Here is a 20233-nt window from a genome sequence, read left to right on the forward strand (position 1 = left end):
CTCCACCACAAATGATTTGTAGGTTTCTTTTGCCAATAGCAGTTGCTACTGTCTCCTAGCAACTGTGCATAACTAGCTGATTTGTCTGTGTTCATTTTTATATTTTCTACAGCTACGTTAATTGTGGTTTTGTGTTAAGAAAAATTGCATTTAAAAAAACCACCAGCCCTCCTTTACCCAGGAGGCATTTGTAAGTAGTGATCTTTCCACGGGAGGGAGGAAGGAACCAGAAAGTATTTTGCTCTGTGTTTTTTGAGATGGCCTAAAGACTGAATGGATGGTGCCTGAAAACGTGAGGGTTGTGAGTGGGAGAGAAATGACACGGGAGACGTCGGGGCCTCCAGTGGGCTGGCCCAGCTCCCCTCCTCCCGACGGCGAAGCACCGAGCTCCTCAGTGTACACAACCTCCCCAGATACGGAGGAGCAGCAGTGTCCGAAGTCAACAAGTTCCCAGGTCCCACAGGAACAGCTGGGTGGCCAAAAAAATGTTTTGATAGTCATGACACTTTAAAAAACGTTGGGTTGCCTAAAAAAGTGAAAACTTGGAAATTTTGAAAGCCACATCACCTGTGGAAATGGCAAACCTTAGTCCTCCCATGTACTGGATGCAGGCACTATGTATGTGAATGAATGCCTTTCTGAAGCTCCTGTCTGATTTGTGTTACTGCAAGATAAGACATTGGTTCATATCCAGAAAGAGGGAAAGGCCTAAGACAAACCCTTAATTGCTTTATGCTCTTTATTGCCTATTCCAAAATCCAAAGGTTTTTTATTGTTTAACTGTGTTGAACTAAGGCCTAACATCTGGGATAACCTTTGTAGTCAGAATCAAATATTCAACACTACGTCTAAAGTTACCTGTTCTGCTGCAAAGGTCCTGTAAATTTGGTAGCAAACGGCACCTCCTGTGATGACAGCTTCATGTCAGATAGATCCCACCACCCGAGTCTGCCTGTGGAAACAAGCGCGCCTTGCTGCCCAGAGGGAACAGCAGTCGGGGAAAAAGCTGCCAGCCTTGGCCAGGCTGTCTTCTGCAGCCTGTGGCCGGAGGGTGAGCGGCTGTTGACCGCGCTGCCCACCCCTGGCCAGGTGCTCCAGGGAAGCAGCTTCAGACCCTCAGGCCAGCGGCGCCCGCTCAGACCCACACAGTGCCGGAGCTTTCATCTGGGAGCGCGGTGGGGACGGAAAGGCTGCAGATCACATGAGAAGTCAGTGAACAGCATTTGCCACTGAAAAGCTTTCGGAGTGCGCACGCAATGCGCAAACTCGTTGGTGACTGTTGTTTGTGTCCCAGAGCGCCAGGCCCTGAGCGTCGGGGCTGGGGGCAGCAGAGCGGCAGCTGCCAGGCGCCTCTGCACCCACCCCTGGAGAAACGGGTGCTGCAAAAATCTCCGCCGAGGGAGAAACTTCAATCTTCTGCCTCATCTGCCCTGCAGGTTTCAATGGGCGCCTTCTCATCAGCCTGCAACATCAAGAGGTGCGTGCCAGGACCTTGGCTGAAAACCCTCTGTATTTTTCCATGGGAGGCAGTGGAGCAGCCACGAGGCTCAGTGACACTTTATATCATCCTCAAACTGCTACAAACACCTTTGGTGGGTCCCCAGCTCCTTACCCTCTGTCCCCAGCCTCATTTGTGCGTGTGTTTTGTCAGGAGTATAAATTCAGAAAGCCTTAAATTTCAGAAAACAGAGATCCTGTTTCCATGGAGACTAAGTTATCTTGAGACATCAGTTGAGCCTCTGATGTCTCTGTCATAAATTTGGACAGACAGAAGCCAAACCCAGACAATGTTAACCACAGTCATTTCCATTTAAAAATCACTTAAGTGGCACCACTGATCTTGATTTTTACGCAAACACCAAGGAGGAGTTCGGCTCTCTTGCAGCCTGTACTGCCATGAAAGCAGATTAAAAGGAAGGCTGAATTAGGCTATATAAAAGCATCCATATGTACAAACTGGCAGCTTATGAAGCCACGTGCCTTGCATAGCAGCCAGTCGGTAACAGCCGTGCAGGGCCTGGCTCCTCCAGCACGGGTGCGGAAGCCAGAGCCCAGGTCGCACCCCAGGCCCAGCCCTCGGCGCTGCCCCTGACTGAAGCCCTTGAGAGGTTTCACCCTCCAGCCTTTTACCAAAAAAATGTTCTGAGGCACAGAAACTGACAGGGTGCTGACTTCCAATGCACACCAATGTAAAGGTGAAAACACACACACAGTGCAGCTGCCCAGGAGTACGAGGTACAAACATCATTCCAACTACAGTGTGGTCGCTACAGTAAAATCAGCCAAACAACAGGTGTTTGTGACTTGACATACCCTAAAAAAAACCCCACTCCAGCAACTGTTTTCTGATTATTTTTTAAAGATACAAAACCAGCCATACATATTTCAAAAGCCTGGGAGCCCTTGTAAATGTCAGCACAAACTTCTGAGGATTCGGAACAGATCTGTCCCAGATCCTCAGTAAAGCAAGGTGGCACCATCCTTCAAAGCAGGATGGTTGACTTCAAATGAACGACCACAGAGCTCAAGGAGCTTGAGAAATATCCACATCTGACTCCTACAGGAAAGACGGCAGCCCTGCATAACCAATAAAAAGAGTTTATAGGCAGACAGAAGGCTGAGGAAAGAGAAAAGAATGCTGATTGCTTCTCAAGGAAGCCTGCATTTTCTGCTTGGGCATAAATGAAAAATCAAGTCCTATTCCATATAGCTTGCTTATTTCTTTCATACAGATTTATTGGAAGAGCGGCTACAGATTAAGACAGCTTGATTACACCCACAGATAAAAGCAACTGCAAACAAGGTCTTCTACTTTCATATCATCAGGCTGAAATTTTCAATGCTGAGATTTTACTTCAAGCTGGGCTCTTCTATTTATTTTGGTTGAAAGCTTCAGTTAAAGCAGCCCAACAATTTCCTTAAACCTCCTTCTTGGAAAAGTTATTGTGCCCATGTTAAACATCCCAGAAAATTTTCTCTGAAAAGCTCTAACGTACCCTGATTTTCAGTATGACTTGCATTTTAGCCAAGGCGTGCCCTTGCCAGCTTACCGCAAAACCAGCAAATATAACTCTTTGAAAGGAGAAATGGGGATTTTAATCTGCACATGCTCAGGAGCGGCCTCTTAGATTTTAGTTGCCAGTTCCTTTAAAAATTCCACCATTCCCACTAAGGACAGGCAATTGTGAGGGAAAGAAAGACCGAGAGAAGACAGTTGGAGAAATTAAAAATGTTTTACTAATGCTACTAATAAAATAGAGAAAATAATGCAAAATACACAAACCCAATCTTGAAAGTCCTCTCAACTGCTCTGGCAGATGAAGGGCCGACACCCTTAAGTCCTGGACTGGATTCTGCAGCCAACCGGAACTGGATTCAGTCTGTCACTAGGCCTCAGTTTGCAGGGATGACTAGCAAGGTACTCTCCTAATGTCAGCCAGGAGAAAAGGGACAAGATCCCTGTGATCTCCCACTTTTATATGAAGTCTCACGTAAATTGGATGGAATACTTAGTTGGTCAGTCTTTGGTCATCTGTTTCAGTTCACTGCTCTCGCGCGACATGCATCCATCCTTATAATGACCTTGCATTCTATTGCTATGTCTACCAAAACATGCATCTAGCTTTCAGGAAAGTGCAGTTAGTAAGAAGGCTTTAGCTGACAGGGAAATTCATTGAAAGATAAACTTGTTTTTAACAAAACCAGGACAGAGGTGATGCAGAGAAACATGAGCAGGAGCTGTGGGAACTGGGGACCTGCTGGTGTAGCAGCCCCACAGGGCAAAGTCAGAAGCTATGGGCCAGCGCTGGTCCCGGCAGCTCTGCCTCACCCACCCATCCCCACCTCTAGGAGAAATCGCACATCGAGGTGTTCCTGCGCCCGCTGTCCCAGGCCGCCAGCGCCCTTGTCTTCTTCAGCTGGAGGACGGATATGCCCTTTGTCTACAACACCAGCCTGGCCAAGCTCCACTTCCCTGAGGACACCGTGTATGAGGTGAGCTCCACTGGCACGCTGCATGGTGGGACAGCCCTGTGGAACCTGGCTGCCCCTTTTTACAGCTTCCCTTGTTGACACCTTGTTGCATTTTCTGGAGGGAAGGACTCCCACTCCCTGCCTTCAGGACAAAGGGGCAGCCACCCATTGGGTCTCCCTCCTGTTGCCCACTCCTGTGCCCTATCCTGCCATGCCACCTCGGTGACCATGGCTGGACCTCAAGATGGAAGATCTGTGGAAATCCTGGTAGCCCCCATCTCTCTCTTCCAGGTGCAAGATGTGTACAGCGGGAAGACCATCAGCGGCTTAAAGACGGGAGACAGCTTCTCGGTCGTTATCGACCCCTCGGGGGTTGTGATGTGGTATCTGTATCCCACGGTGCTCCCAGCACAGCCCTGTCACGTTGGCAGACGGCAAGCCCGTGATGAGGGTTTCCAGCCATTCCTCCTGTGACAAGGCTCAGCGGACAGGGGTGTGGGTCAGTGGTGGGGGGAGCTGTGAGATGCTGGGGCACGTGGCTCTTCACTGCACAAGTGCCTTTCGCTGGCGTGCCCAGGTCATTCCTTGGGTACCAGCTTGATGATTACTGCTCGGTCTGTGTAAAGGCAAGAATTCTCGTTACTCGGCTCCTAAGACTGTGCAGAGCATGATTGCTTGGTGACTGCAAAGCCCTTTGAGATCCTCCTGTGGAAGTTCCATACAAGCAGAGTCCAGCTGCCATTGGAGTTTGTCAGCTCTGACACCTGAACACTTCATTGCTTTGAACTGAGTTCCACCAGCTGCTGCAGGGACTGTTTGAACTGTGCCTGTAGAAAGGCCTTTAGTGTCTTCTACAGCAGTGACTACCCCCTGCCATGTGTGATGGCGGTAGCCTCAAGGGTCAGTGAATGTGGCCCCCTTCTTTCCTCTGCTATAATTAGTTTAACTTAGAATTAGGTGCTGTCAGTCAGGCTGCACTCATCCCATGTACCCTACCCCAGGACCAGGAACTCCTGGAGGCTTGGTGGACCTGTGCAGAGAAGCTTTGCTTGCATGCCTGGTCCTGCTGCAGGATCCTGGAGGCCAGCAAAATAGCACCAAAACCTGAAGAGCCATAGTGTGCTGTGCATGTGAGTGCTGTTGGGAAGATGCCGATGCTTGGGTGAGGTCTTCTGAGTTGGGAGATGGCCACAGGTGCCTCCAAGCTGAAGTCTGCATCTTGTTCTTGCTCTAGCAGGAAATTCCTGCTAAAAGGAGTCTCCAGCCTTCCTCCAGCAGGCTGCACAGGGTTTCTCAGGGAAAGGCTTCTCCTTCTCCCAAGGGCAGCTACATCCACAGCCCTCTCCTGAGGAGGAGCTGCACTAGCAAACTGGAAGCGAGAAGTGGGACAGACTCTAGAACCCTCAACTGATTCACCTTCATACAGTGCACAGTCTACAAAGGAGTATTAGACAAGATGTGGCCCACCCCGACTGTCCCAGAGAGGGATGCAGCATTTGTGAAGATTGCCTGTGAAGACTGTAGCCCAGGGAGACCCACAAGATTAAGCCTTGGACCAGAGAAATACCACATCATCTATTAGTCCCACGTTCCTTTTCTATTCAGATGACAGAGGGTTGAGCACCCACAGTGGTTTCTGCAGGATGAATTGGCTGATGCTCATTAATGTTTACGGATATATAAAGGGTGAGGGTCACGAGGATGGAGCCAGGCTCTTCTCGGTGACAACCAATGATAGGACAAGGGGTAATAGGTACAAACTGGAACACAAAAGGTTCCACTTAAATATGAGAAGAAACTTCTTCTCAGTGAGGGTGCCAGAGCACTGGAATGGGCTGCCCAGGGGGGTTGTGGAGTCTCCTACTCTGGAGATATTCAAAACACACCTGGACACATTCCTGTGTAACCTCATCTAGGTGTTCCTGCTCCAGTGGGGGGACTGGACTATAGATGATCTTTCAAGGTCCCTTCCAATCCCTAACACGCTGTGATTCTCACCACTTGCAGAAACTTTCTCTGAGTGCTACACCAAGATGCTGAACATGATGCTTACAGTGCTAACAGGAAAGGAGAAATGCACTTCATATTTGTATACAGGAGCTGGCTTTGTTCTTGGGGAGTGATTGCGACTAATCAACTGAAATAAAAGGGAAGCATGTCACAGGCTCTCTGTTTCATGTTTATTTGGTGTTGCTAGCTGTAGCTACTTGGTTAATGTAGGATCAGTACCTCAAAACGAAAACAACCATGTAAGAAACAGAACTGGTTCCCTGTCAGGGGCTAGACTGATGTGGAGTAAAAAACAGCTTTTCACTAACCACACCATGTTCAGCAGGGTACCAGCTTTTCTTGGCACAAGGGGAAATTCAGGTTTTACATACCCCAGCTAAGTGACATTTTCCATTACCATATATTTGTTTTTCTACTCACTGTGGAAAAAAGTGGCTAGAGAGGAGTTCCTCATAAAGATAGGCAGTAAACATAAATGTACACAGGAGAGCTGCTAAGAATACAGCCTTGGTGCGTGGCAGGGTGGTGACACCGCCCCTGCCCAATGCAGTGTTGTGCCTGCCCTGATGAGGTGAACACAGGCCAGCTCTGGATATCTGAGTGAGAGCAAAGGCGCCCTCCACAGGCAGCAAGAGGATAAGCCCCAGCACCTTCTCTCCCCACAGTTACCCGAGTCCTGATCCAGCTTAGCCACACATCACGGAGAGCAGGACTGGCCCACAGCCCAACCGAGAAAACAACACCAGTGTTTCTCGTTTGTTCCAGCCTGCTGTGCAGCTGGCAGGAATGACAGTCAACACAACACACACTCAACAGTGAACAAGGCAGCTAAAGGTATTAACACTCCTGTATTAAAGTGCAATTCAAAAGTTACAAACATTCATGGTTGATTTTTTTGTATATATATATACAGAGTTATTAGAATATCTCCAACAGACTTTAAAGGTGTTTATAGATAAGGAAATTTACTTCCCTCTCCCCCCCAAGCAGGGCTGCTTTAGGAACTCACACTTGGAAGTCGTGCAAGCCTGACTTTCAGAAGAGCCCTGGCACACAGGGAAGCAAGAGGGAAAACAGCACTCCTTCCCCTTCACTGTGAAGGTAGGAAGAAGTACAATCACTCCATATGCAAAGGATCACAACAGTCTCCACCAGACCAGAGAGACTCTCCTCAGAGCAGGTTTAATAGCACTATGTCCTAAGGAAGAAGGAAAGGTTGTGGCTGAGCAGCCACAGTCTCTGCAAGACAGCTGAGCATTACTAACATCCGCACCAGTGTTCCCAGCTGAGAGAGGGCACTGTACCCCTCAGCAACCCAACGCCAGTGTTACAGCACCCACCTGCCCGCATTGCTCAGACATGGGCACACACAACCTGGCTGTGGCTGCCCAAGGAGGAGATGACGTCCAGTTTTCCCATGGAGCTGACATGTAGCACAAGCTAGCTCAGCAGAGGAAGCCAGGGCTGCGGGACTCATCTCCTGACAAGATGACCAGTGCCAGGTCATCTTCCTCACGTAACACATTTTGCTCCAAGGCAAGCAGCCTCCTGCACGGCACTTGACTTCATTACACTTGAAGAATGGCTGCTTGATACAGGATCATCGCGCGGATCTGGGACCTGCTTCTAGGAGGGGGAAAGCGAGACGAATTCACATGCCTGCTGGTATCAGCTCAGCGCCCTGCAGCACAGCTTTGTTTGCTTCTCTATTCGATGTCTGCAAAGACAGCCTGGCTAGGGCCCAGCCCCTTCCCTCCTGCACAGCCAAATGCTTCGGTGTCTCTCAGGATGCACTTCTCCAGTTTGTCGCACCACAACTGTTAGTCCTGGACATGAAACACACACTTCTAGCACAATGCAGGATTTACAGAGGCCCACTTCAGGCTGAATTTAAGGAAATTTAACACATTTATGGGGCACCTAAGGATATGTACAAGGAATGTCAGGGTTTTCTGTACCCTTCCTCTTGGATGGTGTTTCAGAAGAAGTCAAAAGTTTGGCATTCCAAGTAGTTTTACTCCAAGATCCCAGATCCTTCATATTTTAGTCCCAGATTAGTGATGTGATCTACTGGTGGTTTAGGAAGTTCATCTCTCTCCTTAAGCCAATGGCAGAGCAAAAGGTTAGTGCTTTGACCCCATGAGATAAAGCAAACAAGCAGTAAAGTGCTGTTGTTCTGGCTTGTATTGCCAATGACTTTACGTTTCAGGAGGGCAGGTGCTCCCCTGCCCAGCACTGCATATATCGTATATATAGAAAGAGACCTAGAGATATGCTAACCCAAAGGGAGGTAACAGCCGTGTTGTCTTCAGGGAGAGAGTGTGGGAGGCTGGTTGCAATTTCCTTCTTTTAGTTGTTCTTCTTATCCTCAGGAGGTGTATAAGGAGGTGGCTGATCCTGGAAAGAGATACAGTAGAGTCAACAAGCCTGCTGATCCTATGACCAGCTCCTCCCAGGCGTTCCCAGACTTAGCTTACAAGGAATGACTGATCTTCAGTGAGCTACACCCAGAGCTGGGTGCTGTTTAAAACTGGCATTTCAACGCACCATTACTCTCTAGTATCAGTTATGCTCCACGCTATGTGCTACCTCTCATAATGTTTCTAGTGAAGGTCCCCTCAAAAACAGGTAACAAATGGTCTACTGCAAATAACAGACCATTTAATCTGTTTCATTCCCCATCATCCCTTCATTTCCAGGGCTTTGTCTCTGTTGATGTTCATAGCCCTGACCCAGCGGACTGCAAGCCCCTGGGCTGAGGGCCAGTTTTGCTGCTCCACCGGTCTCCACAGGGCCACGCGAGGCCATAAAGGGCACAGGCAGACTGGATGCCACGTACCAGATGCAGGCTACAGCCAGTACCTGCTGGCTGAACTGTAAGAGAGCTCCCTGTCTCCTTGCAGCCCAGGAAAGAAAAAATAAAACAAACCCCACATGCTGCCATTCTTAAGCGACCTGCTCTTCTCTAACTCTCCCCATACAGAGTTTCTGTTGTACTGAATGGCTGTTAGGGGGTGAATCTCAAGGCCCTCCTCCTTTCTTGACTGAGGATTTAACAAGCCTTCTTCATGGCACTATCATCCACGCCTCCCAGGAAAATGCATACTTTCTATGCCTGTTCAAAAGACAGGCACACAAGGCTTTGCTAGGAACACAAACTACTGTGTCTGTTAGTGACGGAAGAGGGAGCAGGCACAGGCAGACCAGAGGCGCAGACTCACCATGGGCATATACACATTATGTGGGTTGGCAGGGTTGTAATATGCACTGGAAGTGGCTTCCATGGCCTTACTACCCCCTAGAACGGAAAGAGAAGCATCAAGGGTAGGACACACTCATCTCACAGGGCTTAAGCAGCACCCCCAGAGCCTTCTCCCCAGCCACAACTCTCCTGAGGAGTCAACAAGGGTCCAAAGAGCCAGCAGCAACTGCAGCAAGCTGGGTTGGAGCTTGGAGCAGCTCAGAAAAGCTGCAAGCTTAGAGGTGACCACACGCTGTGTAGTGCAGAGCTGAGCAGCTCCCCCTCCAGTTATCTCAGATAACAGATCAAGACATCTTTGAGCTCCTGCAACAGCTTCACCATCTCATGCTGTGCCCACAATGCCAACCACAGCCCAAACCCCCAAGCACCCTTTCGCACCCAGACATTGGCAGTCCCCAGTCCCATTTACCTGGTATCTCCGGGCCCACCGAGGCTGGGGGAGCTGAGGGTCCTGCAGGAGCTGAGGGTCCTGCGGGAGCTGAGGGTCCTGCGGGAGATGGCCCAGAGTAGGGGGGAGGAGCTGGCATATACATGGGGTTCATGTTTGGCAGGGGTGGGTAAATACCTAAAAAAGATGACACTGGATTGAGGCTCTGGACCATGGCAACAGGACAGAGGGGAAGAGAGTTCACAGGCCCAGCAGCACATTAGCCCTGGAGAAGAGCTCTGGTGAAGCGCTGCAGGCATGGCAGGGATGCAGGCAGCAGGGATCTGGCATTTTGCTAATGCCCATCATGCCAGCAGCCAACAATTCTTTGCCGAGCAGCAGCATGATTTAACAACTACATTTTCACCTCCTGCCCAGCTGCAACTATACAGACATCACAGTGTGACCAACAGCACATGACAAATTTTTGCAAGGACAAGGATGTTCACTGGAGACACAACTTCAGCAACCCTCACTGTACTGTTGCGATTTCTTTACAACTAACAGCAAACACCCCCAAACAGCCATCGTTACACAATTTCCAAACCTGGAGTCTGGGCGTATGGATATCCCATGGGCTGTGGAGCAGGTCCATAGGTGTTCATCGGAGGTGGTGCGTAAGGATATGGTCCATTTGGTGGTGGAGGAGCAGCATAGCCCCCTGGCACAGGTGAGTATCCCCCTGGAGCAGGTGGGGGAGGTACGTACCCTCCGGGCACAGGTGTATAGCCATAGCCATAGCCAGGGGTCTGGAGAGGAACACCACTGGAAGCTAAAGACCACACATTTAGTAAGGCAGGCATCCTTTGTTTATAGTTAAATGTATAGAATAAAAGGAAAATAGTCCTGTGCATGCAGCACCATTTTCCTTTATTTAAATTCACTACACAGTCCTGGCATAGCACTGTGCTTGAGAAGCATTAGTCTCCTCACTGCAGGTCCACAGGGTGCTAAGGGAAACCAGCTGCAAAAATACCAGCTGTCAGGTGCCAGTCCCAGCATAGAGCTCCCACTGCTAGAAGAAAAGACTGTTCTAAAGCAAGTATCAGTAGGGCGTTTTTACATTATTTTAAAACTTTCTTATCAGGAAAAAATAAAGTACATTTTTCCCCCATTTGAAAGTTTTAAAATAGATTAAAAAAAAATAAAATTCCCCTCTCCAAATGTGGACATGTTAATTTCCCCCACATTACTTCATTACAGAACTGAGCTGAAGATATGTAAGTGGATTGGTTTTCCATCATTACATATTTTAACTTCATTCCAGGTGGAATAAGGTTCTGTAGAAAAAGGCGGTCCAACTCAGAAGCAGAAACCCCAGAATACTCTGATTGCACAAAGTACTAAGATAAAATAAAAATGATTGGAAGGGAAAACAGAAGTTCCCCTGGGAAGAGAAAGAATACATTGCTGTGGAAGCACGCCTAGGGTATTCCTCTTCCTTCAGTCTGTGAAGTTTAAAAAAAATAAAAAAGCACTACTCTCTAAAAGCTCAGCCAGCCATGAGTAAACTGCAGGTTCTGAAGATCCTTTACCACTAGAGGCAGCTTTGAACATCAGCTGTCCAAACTCAATGGCTCCTCCACTGTTGAAAGTCAGTTTGAATGTCCCCTGCCCTTCCCAGCCACCTAGAAGAGAGAAATAGAATTGAAACAGACTAGGAACATCCTCAGTAGCAGTCAAGCCAGCAAAACAGTTAATATTCAAATTATTTTTCCTTCTCTATTTCAAAACTATTTTGCATCATATTGCCAGGAGGAAAGAATCATGGTGCTGCTTATCAGACACCCCCCAAAATAGCATCCTAAGATCAGGAATTTGTTTCTTTACCCTTTAAAAGGACAATGATGTAGAAGCAGCATACTCTAGATACTAAGCTGTTTTGTCCTTTCCTGAAAGGTTTAACAGAACCTAATAATGGACACAGTGTAAAGAAAGAACACCTTATTCACTGAATATTTTACTGAAAGCCCTAAAATGAAGTTTTATTGCTGACCTCAGTGGATTACAGATGAGCATCTGCAACTCAAGCTAGGATTTAAACCAAATGCAACATTTTTAATCTCTTTGACCCACAGAAGCTCAGACAGATTATATGTGCTTAGGTACAATAGCAATTTTTTAGAAAAAAATAAAGTAGGTGACGACACTGCAAGATAAGCAAAAGTGTTTTGTTTCATAGAGGCTTTTTTGGTATTTTTTGGGGAGGGCATGTTTGGGGTTTTTTTGTGTCATTTAAATAAAAAGGTTTCCTAAGTATAAGATCTATATTCTTTGTCTAACGATGGAGTTAGTAAAAGTAGATATGGTCTCTTGGGAACAAAATAGAAATAAAGGACAGAAACATAACAAAACAATCCACCATGGATAAGTCATCTCGCTGGAGTTTCACTTCTTTAAATCCACTGTCTTAGTATTACTTCAGCCCAAGAAAGTGGGCTGATCCACAATCCAGAGAACCCAGACACTTTAAAACATTGTTACAAACAGAATGCGAAAGCCTGAGTTCTCCAGATACCATCAAAACACACATAAACTAACTCCAGGGCTGAAGACGGGAGAAATCTGAACCAGAAGCCTTGTTTTTAACCCATTTAACGTTGTGCAATTCCCCATGTTTGGACAGACACAAATGTACCAATGTTGGTAAATGTCTACTGACCTCAAGGAAACAAAACCGGTTGCTAATTCTATCAATACCAAGGACTCGTGACTCGGTCACTTACTCATCGCTCCAGCTCAAAACCAACGGATAACAACCACACACGGAAACCAAGTAAACGTGACATACATGGCAGGACAGAAGTTACAGGATTAAGCAAAAGTCATACTGTGAAAGTCAGCTACCAGCTTTGTGGGCAGAAACTAACACCGCAGCAGTGCTTTACAGCTCAGGAGACAGGAGTCACCTCAGTGTGGACATGCTATCTGTGCTGCTACAGCTACTCTGTCCATCTGTCTTGTGCATGCCAGCTGCCTGTCTGATGTTCAGCAGAAAAAAGACTTGTGAAAGTTGGGCAGAGTTCAGTCTACAAAGCACGGGCACATACCTCCTGCCTCAGCCTGAATCTGTCCTTTGATGTAATTGGCAGAGAAAACAGGCTGCTCGATCGAGCATCCTTTCACCAGATAAAACGGCATCATGAACGACAGCATAGGATCCTTGCCCTTTGACACAAAGATTATCTGCAAGACCAGAGGGAACGCTTCAGAATTACTTGAATTACATATAAAAGGTGATCATGGAGTTCTAGTTGTGGCAACACCAAGAAAGATGGTAATTTAACCCTTAGTATCAGTATGCATTATGTTATTTCAGTGTCTTCATACTGCAGAATACCAAACAGATTTGATGCCACATAGCTCACTGACCTGAAATGCGTATGTTGCAAAATAATATACCGCTTAAAACACACGTGCACATTCACAGAGTTTTATTGTTCTACTTTTTAAGGATAAGCTATGACAGTTTGCAAAGAAAGTAATAGATTATATGAAATATATTCTCTGGACAGTGATTTCCAGGACTGCGTGTGCTTTTGTAGGGAATTCAGATTGTGACACAGGCATAGTCCATATCCCCTTCTCCTAGTAATATTCTCAGTCTTTCCTCCCGTACTAAAAATCACTTCTATTACCAACTGCATTTCTGGTCCACGAGATCCCTTGAGAAAGAGGAAGCCCTGCTGGCATCAGACTTACCCTGTAAGGGGTGAGATACAACATCCCTTTCTTGGTGCCTTTGAAGGCTTCAGGCTTGCCCGTCACGTCACTGAAGGAGAGCTCCACATCTTTACACTCTTTGAGAATGCTACAGGGGGAAATCAGACAAATTGGAAATAACCTCAGTGACAGCTCTGACACACACATCCATCGTGCAGGGAGGGGGACAGCATACCAGAAACTGAATATTATCCCAGAAGACTCAGTTCTGATGTGGGCCCTGCTGTTTTGCTATTGAACAGACAGCGATGATTTATGCAGAGTGGAAGAATTCATCCTCTCACCCTGCTCCTCCTCCACAAAGGGACGTTTTAAATGACAGTTTCCGTTTCCAAAACCATCAGGCTGAGAAATTCCTCTCTCTGCATGAGAAGAGCCTCAGCACAAAGGTCAGGGCACAGGAATGGGGTGAGGTGTCTGAAACAACCCCACTGAAGCCAAGATACCACCTCAGCACAAGCCTCTCCCTCCAAGTTTGTGCTTAAATCCAGGACCAGCCACCACACAGGAACACAGCACTGTTGTGACTCGGCACCTGCTGTGCAAGCTGAGGATGTTGCTTAACTAATACTCTCACTGCTGACCTTGTTTCACATGATTTAAGCAAATATTGGTAATAAACAGCCCCATGCTAAGAAACAAAAGGAGGAGCCAGTTATGTCAGCAATATGCCTATTATTGTTGGATATCTATGGGAACATTAGCAAAGTTCACTAACAACACAAAGCCAGATGAGAACTGCGAATGCTGCAGGATTGGGGGTACGGAGGTGACTGAAAAATTAAATGTATTCTCAGGAAAAAGGAAGAGTCAATTTGGGAAAGCATGTCACTGAATCTACAGGGAAAACCCTAAACATACCACCTAGTGAGAAAATTTGCAGAATAAACAAATGAGCCTTGGGGGTGACAAGTTTGCAGTGTCTTACAGTGGCAGAAGAATCCAAATCCTTTTATAGTTCAAGAGCATAGAAAAATTAAAAAACAAAACCCTAACTCAACACAAGCCTTGAAGAGGCTGGATCTGAAATTATCCTTACATATTCTGAGCAGCCTATTGTAGAAGTCAGATCAAGTAAGGAGTCAGGGAACTGCAAAATTATTGGGGGAAGGGAGGAATCAGCAGGGCCACTGCCTGGGAAAACAACCAAAAGCCCTGTAGTTCCAGGTTGTATGGTCTGTAGGGAAGAGAAAAACCTAACAGTATAGATGTGTCTGAAAAATGTAGCTATCCAAGGAGGAGGACATTAAAAAAGTCTAGCTTTAATGTGGAAAAAAACCAACCTGACCAAGAAATTCTACTGGGACATTTAATTCATAGTGGAGCTTGATGCAGATTCTCAGACTGGCTGGAAGGGACAGACTGACAAGGCAGCAGAGCTCTTCCCATTTCTGAGATGCAAAGCGGAAACATTTCTTCTAAGCTAAATAAAACTAGCCTCAACAGTTTGGATCGTACGAGAATACTTCCTCAACCATATCCTGTAGTAGCACTTCCTGTGAGTTTGCCTCACTTGGAAGAACTTCTACGTAGTCACTTTAATATTTATTTATTCCCAGCTACTCATACAAGCAAATAACATGTAGCCACCACCACAGGGCATAATTAGGCTGCTGAACTGGTTTGTACCTGCGTGCCCATCCAAGCATCCAAGGCTGTCACAGGAGGGCTGTGCATCCTGTGGAGCGAAAGCTCTATGTGCCAGAGGACTTTCCTGACTGAAGTATTAGCAGTCAGGTATGAACTCAACATTATTTGGAGCATTGTTGGTGACAACCAAAGATAAGACAAGGGGCAGTGGGTACAAACTGGAACACGGGAGGTTCCATTTAAATTTGAGAAGAAACTTCTGCACAGTGAGGGTGCCAGAGCACTGGAACAGGCTGCCCAGGGAGGTTGTGAAGTCTCGTACTCTGGAGACATTCAAAACCCGCCTGGATGCCTTCCTGTGTAACCTCATCTGGGTGTTCCTGCTCCGGCAGGGGGATTGGACTTTTGAGGTCCCTTCCAATCCCTAACATTCTGTGATATTTTGGAGTGTGTTTTTCCTATTGTTTACCAGACCGATGATCCTTCGCTAAGCCTCTATTTTCCCGATTTCTCCAGGGAAGGCCGGGATGCCGGGAGCACCCGAACACGACCAAAGCGAGGGCGATGCCCATCACGTGGGTCTGCCAACCCCCACTCGGGGCGTCGAGCAGCTAGTTGTGTTTTCACGAAGAGACGGTCCCCCCACGTCCAGGAGGGGACCGGCTCTGCTCAGGCCTCTCCTCTGACGAGAAGTTGTCCTTACTTCGAATTCAAGGGGTTAGGACTCTTGCCTTAAGCGGTCTGTGCCTCCCTCACATCGTTACCTAATTGCGCGACACTAACAAAAGCAAATTCCTTGTGTTTTACAGGCGATGGCCGCCCGCTGGAACGGCACTAAGGACCTCCGAGCTCCAGCAGTGAAGATGGGGCCGATCTGTGGGCTCCAGCCAGGCCCGTTCCCGGGCTGCCGGCGAGCGCTGAACCACACGGCCCCCAGGCCGGACCGGGGACCCAGCTGCCTCCCACCCCCTGGCCCCGACAAGGGCTGAGGACAGGCCCCCCCAACCCGGCCCCCGCGTCCCCGCAGCCGCCCCTGGTACCTCTCGGCATTGGGGACGACAACACCGCCCTGCGACGAGTGGTTCCTGTTCAGCGCCATCTTGGCACCCCCTGGCCCCGCTCCTGACCCTGTGACGTCACCAGAGAGCCCCACCTCCCCCCACAGCACCCCGCCCCCCGCGACTCCCCCCGGCAGGCGGCGGGCGCGAGGCGGAAATGACGCGAGCGGTTGTCAAGGCGACGCTGGTTTAATGGCCGCCGGTGAAGGGGACGCTACAGCCGGTGGCACCGTCCAGACCGCCCTGTCCCCGGGTATCGCGTCTTCCCCACCGCGGGGCAGCCCCGGCATCCGCTCTGCTCCAGGCCCGTGCGTGGCCGCCGGGGAGGGCCGCGGCCTGGGCCGCTTCTGGTTGGTCCTGAGGCGGTCGGGGAAGGCGCTTTCCCTGAACGGCCTCGGCCCAGTGTCCGGCTGAAGCGCGATTTTTGCCGTCGTCTGTTCGCCTGACCCTCGCGGTGCCGCTTCCCACGTCCCGAGGTCTCTGCTGGGATGGGAAAGGTGGCGGCAGCGCATCTTAGGCGGCCCTTCCCCCGAGACGCCGCTGACAGACCGTCGTGAACTGCAATGACGTGTCCTCACAACTAACCACAAGTACTAGTGCCTACACATGGCGCCGCTCGCTCCTCCTGCCGTCTGCGCTTCACAGCGTAACCGTGATTTGCATTAGCATCCTGGCCTAAATGCAATTTGTCCAGTGTAAAAAAAAAATAAGGGTCTTTGAGATTTACCACGCATTGCAAAGTTTTTTCTGTTCAATGGCTTAACGTGGTGAAGAGTTCGTGACTCCCTGAACGCACTGAGTGTGTCCCTCTGGTGTAAAATCTAGACTCCACCCTGCTATGATATCGTTCAAGTGGTGTCTCTGAGGGGGACATCTGATGTGCTGTGGTCATCCCAGGACTCAGCTGGTGGTACACAAGAGCAAGGATCCATTCAGGTTTTTCCCAGCTTATGTGCTGGCAGAGACTTTCTCCCAACAGTATCTCCGGTTGTTGCACAACATGACAAATTTTTGATATTTGCCGTTTGTAGACTTTCTGGTAGATGGGCAGATACCAGTTGGATATTTCCATGAGCAGATGGCAGCGAGGAATACCTGAGCTTGCTTTTCTCAGCAAGCTTTTATGAATCCTTAGAAGCAGTCCGTGATCTGACAGGAGATTACAAAGCGGAGCTTAAAAAAACACCTTATCACAAGCAAACAAAAATTCCTAATCATAAAAGGCAAAACACACAGCCTTGTCCTTGTAATCCATGTTACAGGCAAATGATAATCTCGCTCTCTTGTTGTGTGGGGTCTGCTTTGCTTTCTTTGAGCAGGGCGGCATTGCCTCCCAGCTGTAACCCTTGTTTGGGTCCAAAAGTTGTAGAAATGACCACACTACAGCCGAGGGTGCTGGAGCCCAGCAGCAAGAATTCCTCGAGAGCAGTTGCATGGCCGCCAGAGAGAGCTGTGTGAGAAAGCAAGTGCAGGGAACACCTCTGCACACCTCCGCTACAGATGGTGGAATGTGGCTTCACGCTTCAGTGCAGTGAAGAAGAGGAGCCCTGGATGAGTCTTTCCTATTGCACTGGGTTAAAACATTATGTAAAGGCTGGGCAGGAGCAGCCACAGCAGAACAGGCTGAGAAGATGCATCTGGCAGCTGGTGGTGCCACGTCCATGCCTTGGTGGCTGGTGGAGACAAGCTGGGAGGAGGCTTTGGCCCCATGTTGGGCTGTGGATGGCTGGTGTGGGTGGTGGGATGGGTAGCATTGTAGCAGGATGGTTTCTGCAAGGTCCATGGTACAGCTGCTGGCACCAGTGATTAAGTTTTTGTTCTTTGCAGGGCCAGGGAGGACTGGTGCAGGTGGGAAGGTGGATGCAAGGCTATACGCACACATTGCGTACAGGAACACCAGGATATGTGAACGTGGGTGGTGGAAGGACTGTGAAGGGCTTCTGTGGCCCTCACGTCCTAGTGGTGCTGAGAATGGCTGATTTGTGTGGACAGGAGAACAAGAGTGAACTTTGTTTTGCAGTGACAGCACCAGAGAAAGCCACAAGATGGACATAAGCTCTTAGTTGGTTTTGCTAAGGCTTGGAGCAGCCTCTTCCCAGCACTGGCCTCTGTACAGCTCTGTCAACCAACCTCAGGCTTGGCTTGAGTTCTCCCCTGCAACTCCCTCGCTGAGACCTCTTCCTCCTGCACCAGCCTTTCCAACCCCCTTCCCAAACCCACCACACTTCCCTGGACTCGCAGCACTACTACTGTCCTGTGCCATGGCATTGTTGCATGCATTTTAAATGCAACTGGCTGTTCTGCTGGAGGTGAAAACCCCTGCCAACTGTGTGACATGCTAAGCAACAGGCAGAGGCTGCCAAACTCAGAATGTCTGTGATTTTCAATCCTTCTCCCTTCTGCCCAGCCAGCCCAGCTTTTTGCCCAGCTTGGGGACATCCAGAAAAGAGCTGAATCTGGCTAGACATGAGCTTATAGTCTTCAGTAAAGCTGTGCCTCTTTCTGCTCCTGAGTCTTTAACTTCCCTCCCCATCCCCTCCAGGGGAAGGTAGAATGACTGCTTCTCAAAGCACATGGATAAGGAAGAGATATGAGAGCTGTGAGAGGGAGGAAACAGCCTGAAGAAGAGCAAGATTCAAGTATTTGGAGAAATGGAGGAGAGACAGGGCTGAGAGCAGAAAAAGGGAAGGAAGGAAGGAAGGAAGGAAGGAAGGAAGGAAGGAAGGAAGGAAGGAAGGAAGGAAGGAAGGAAGGAAGGAAGGAAGGAAGGAAGGAAGGAAGGAAGGAAGGAAGGAAGGAACTGTGGGGATGTAGACTCCCTTAGCTTATTGAATTTTGGGGTATACTGCTCCTTATAGAACTTGGTTAGAAACTGCTTCTATAGAATCCACTTAGTGTAAGTAAGTTTGTTTATCTTAACTTTAGCAAGTTGTGAACCTTGGACTTTCTGCTTTGTTAAGTAAAAAAGGTCTCAGAGTCTTCAAGCTAGAAGATGAGGGGACATGCATCCCTGGAGATAAGGAAGAGAAAAGCATCTAACAGAAGACAAAACAGAAGAATGTTTTGGCTACTGCCAAGAACTCATTTTCTCCAGCTGCAGGTGCAAAATAGCAACTGAAGGTCAGATATTTAATTGTCAGCCTGCCTGGCAAAAACGAAGAGATCTAACAAAGAACAGGGAGACCCCAGACCCTAATTTTGCGGTTTGCCTGGAGTGACATGTGCGGGGTGAAGGCTTGGACTGGGGGGTATAATTGTCCAAGCTTTTTTTCTGCTGAGGTTCCTTCTTCAGGAGGCACCAGCTCAAGCTGCTCTACACTATCCCTTGCAAAATAAGTTATTTTAGAAGAATTTCTGGAATCCATGCCTGAGTCTCTGCTATGGGAAACCTGGGGAAAAGAAATTTCCTTAATGCTGTGGAGGGCAAAAAGAGAACGAGGACAAAAGCACAGGAGGGGAGGACATGGGAGCTGGGAGGGCAGTAGGAGCATGGGGGAGCAGCACAGGCTGAGACTGCTGGAGCAGCAAACACAGCCATTTCAGTGAGGAGGAGATACCTCTTGTATTCTCACCACCAATGGAGACCCAGGGAGACACCTGGGTGGGGTGAAGTGACCTCAGGATAGCTTGGTCTGAGCTGAAAGCTGCATAGGATCAAAAGACTGTGATGCTCAAACATGGCTTTTGGTCTTAGCGCTGGGCAAAGCAAGTGCATCTTCTACAGCAGAAACATGTTCTTTTCCTCTGGGTTTTGCTTCTTTTGGAAAATATGGTTATTTTCCCTAAGTACTTTGATGCTCCTCAAATAGATGCTACAGCCCAAAACCTAATTCTGTCTCCTCCTACCAGTCACTTCCCCTGAACCACAAAACGTGTCAGTCTGTCACTTCTCCCATTTATCTACTTCCAAGCTGCCATATCCCTTTGGGAAGCCACAGCCAGAAATGGGGATAAGATGCTGGGCCACTGTGCCCTCAGACCAGCCAGCTGCCTTCCCACCCACCGAGAACCTGGGAGAAATCCCTGCTGCCATCACTTGAAGACACTGCATGCACTGACTCCACTATCTCTCCTGGAGTCTCTGCTTGCTATGTCTCCAAGTGATAAAAACAGAACCAGAGCATGCCCCCACCTCTGGAACCCGCCTGCCTCCAGAAATCCTTCTCCCTCATCTCTGTTTTCCCCAGGTAA

General features: G+C 48.5%; 1 protein-coding gene across 1 annotated transcript; it reads right to left on the minus strand.

Annotated features, from left to right (window-relative positions):
- Window positions 1-6811: 6811 nt before the first annotated feature.
- Window positions 6812-16113, minus strand: WBP2NL (WBP2 N-terminal like). Its single transcript, XM_065852237.2, has 8 exons — window positions 16025-16113; window positions 13374-13482; window positions 12722-12857; window positions 11207-11299; window positions 10219-10443; window positions 9654-9809; window positions 9204-9280; window positions 6812-8379 (listed from the first exon to the last, which is right to left on the minus strand). The coding sequence occupies exons 1-8, from the start codon at window positions 16081-16083 to the stop codon at window positions 8332-8334; spliced, it is 903 nt and encodes a 300-aa protein (XP_065708309.1). The 5' UTR covers window positions 16084-16113; the 3' UTR covers window positions 6812-8331.
- Between the last annotated feature and the right edge of the window lie 4120 nt (window positions 16114-20233).

The sequence above is a fragment of the Patagioenas fasciata genome, chromosome 1 (genome assembly GCF_037038585.1).
Source record: "Patagioenas fasciata isolate bPatFas1 chromosome 1, bPatFas1.hap1, whole genome shotgun sequence".
Lineage (NCBI taxonomy): Eukaryota > Metazoa > Chordata > Aves > Columbiformes > Columbidae > Patagioenas > Patagioenas fasciata.

Coding starts and splice junctions, on each gene's coding strand:
- WBP2NL (XM_065852237.2), bottom strand. CDS start 16,083: ATGGCGCTGAACAGGAACCACTCGTCGCAGGGCGGTGTTGTCGTCCCC. Junction 12,858..13,373: donor TGTATCTCACCCCTTACAGG/GTAAGTCTGATG, acceptor CTGGTCTTGCAG/ATAATCTTTGTGTCAAAGGG. Junction 11,300..12,721: donor GATTCAGGCTGAGGCAGGAG/GTATGTGCCCGT, acceptor TCTCTCTTCTAG/GTGGCTGGGAAGGGCAGGGG.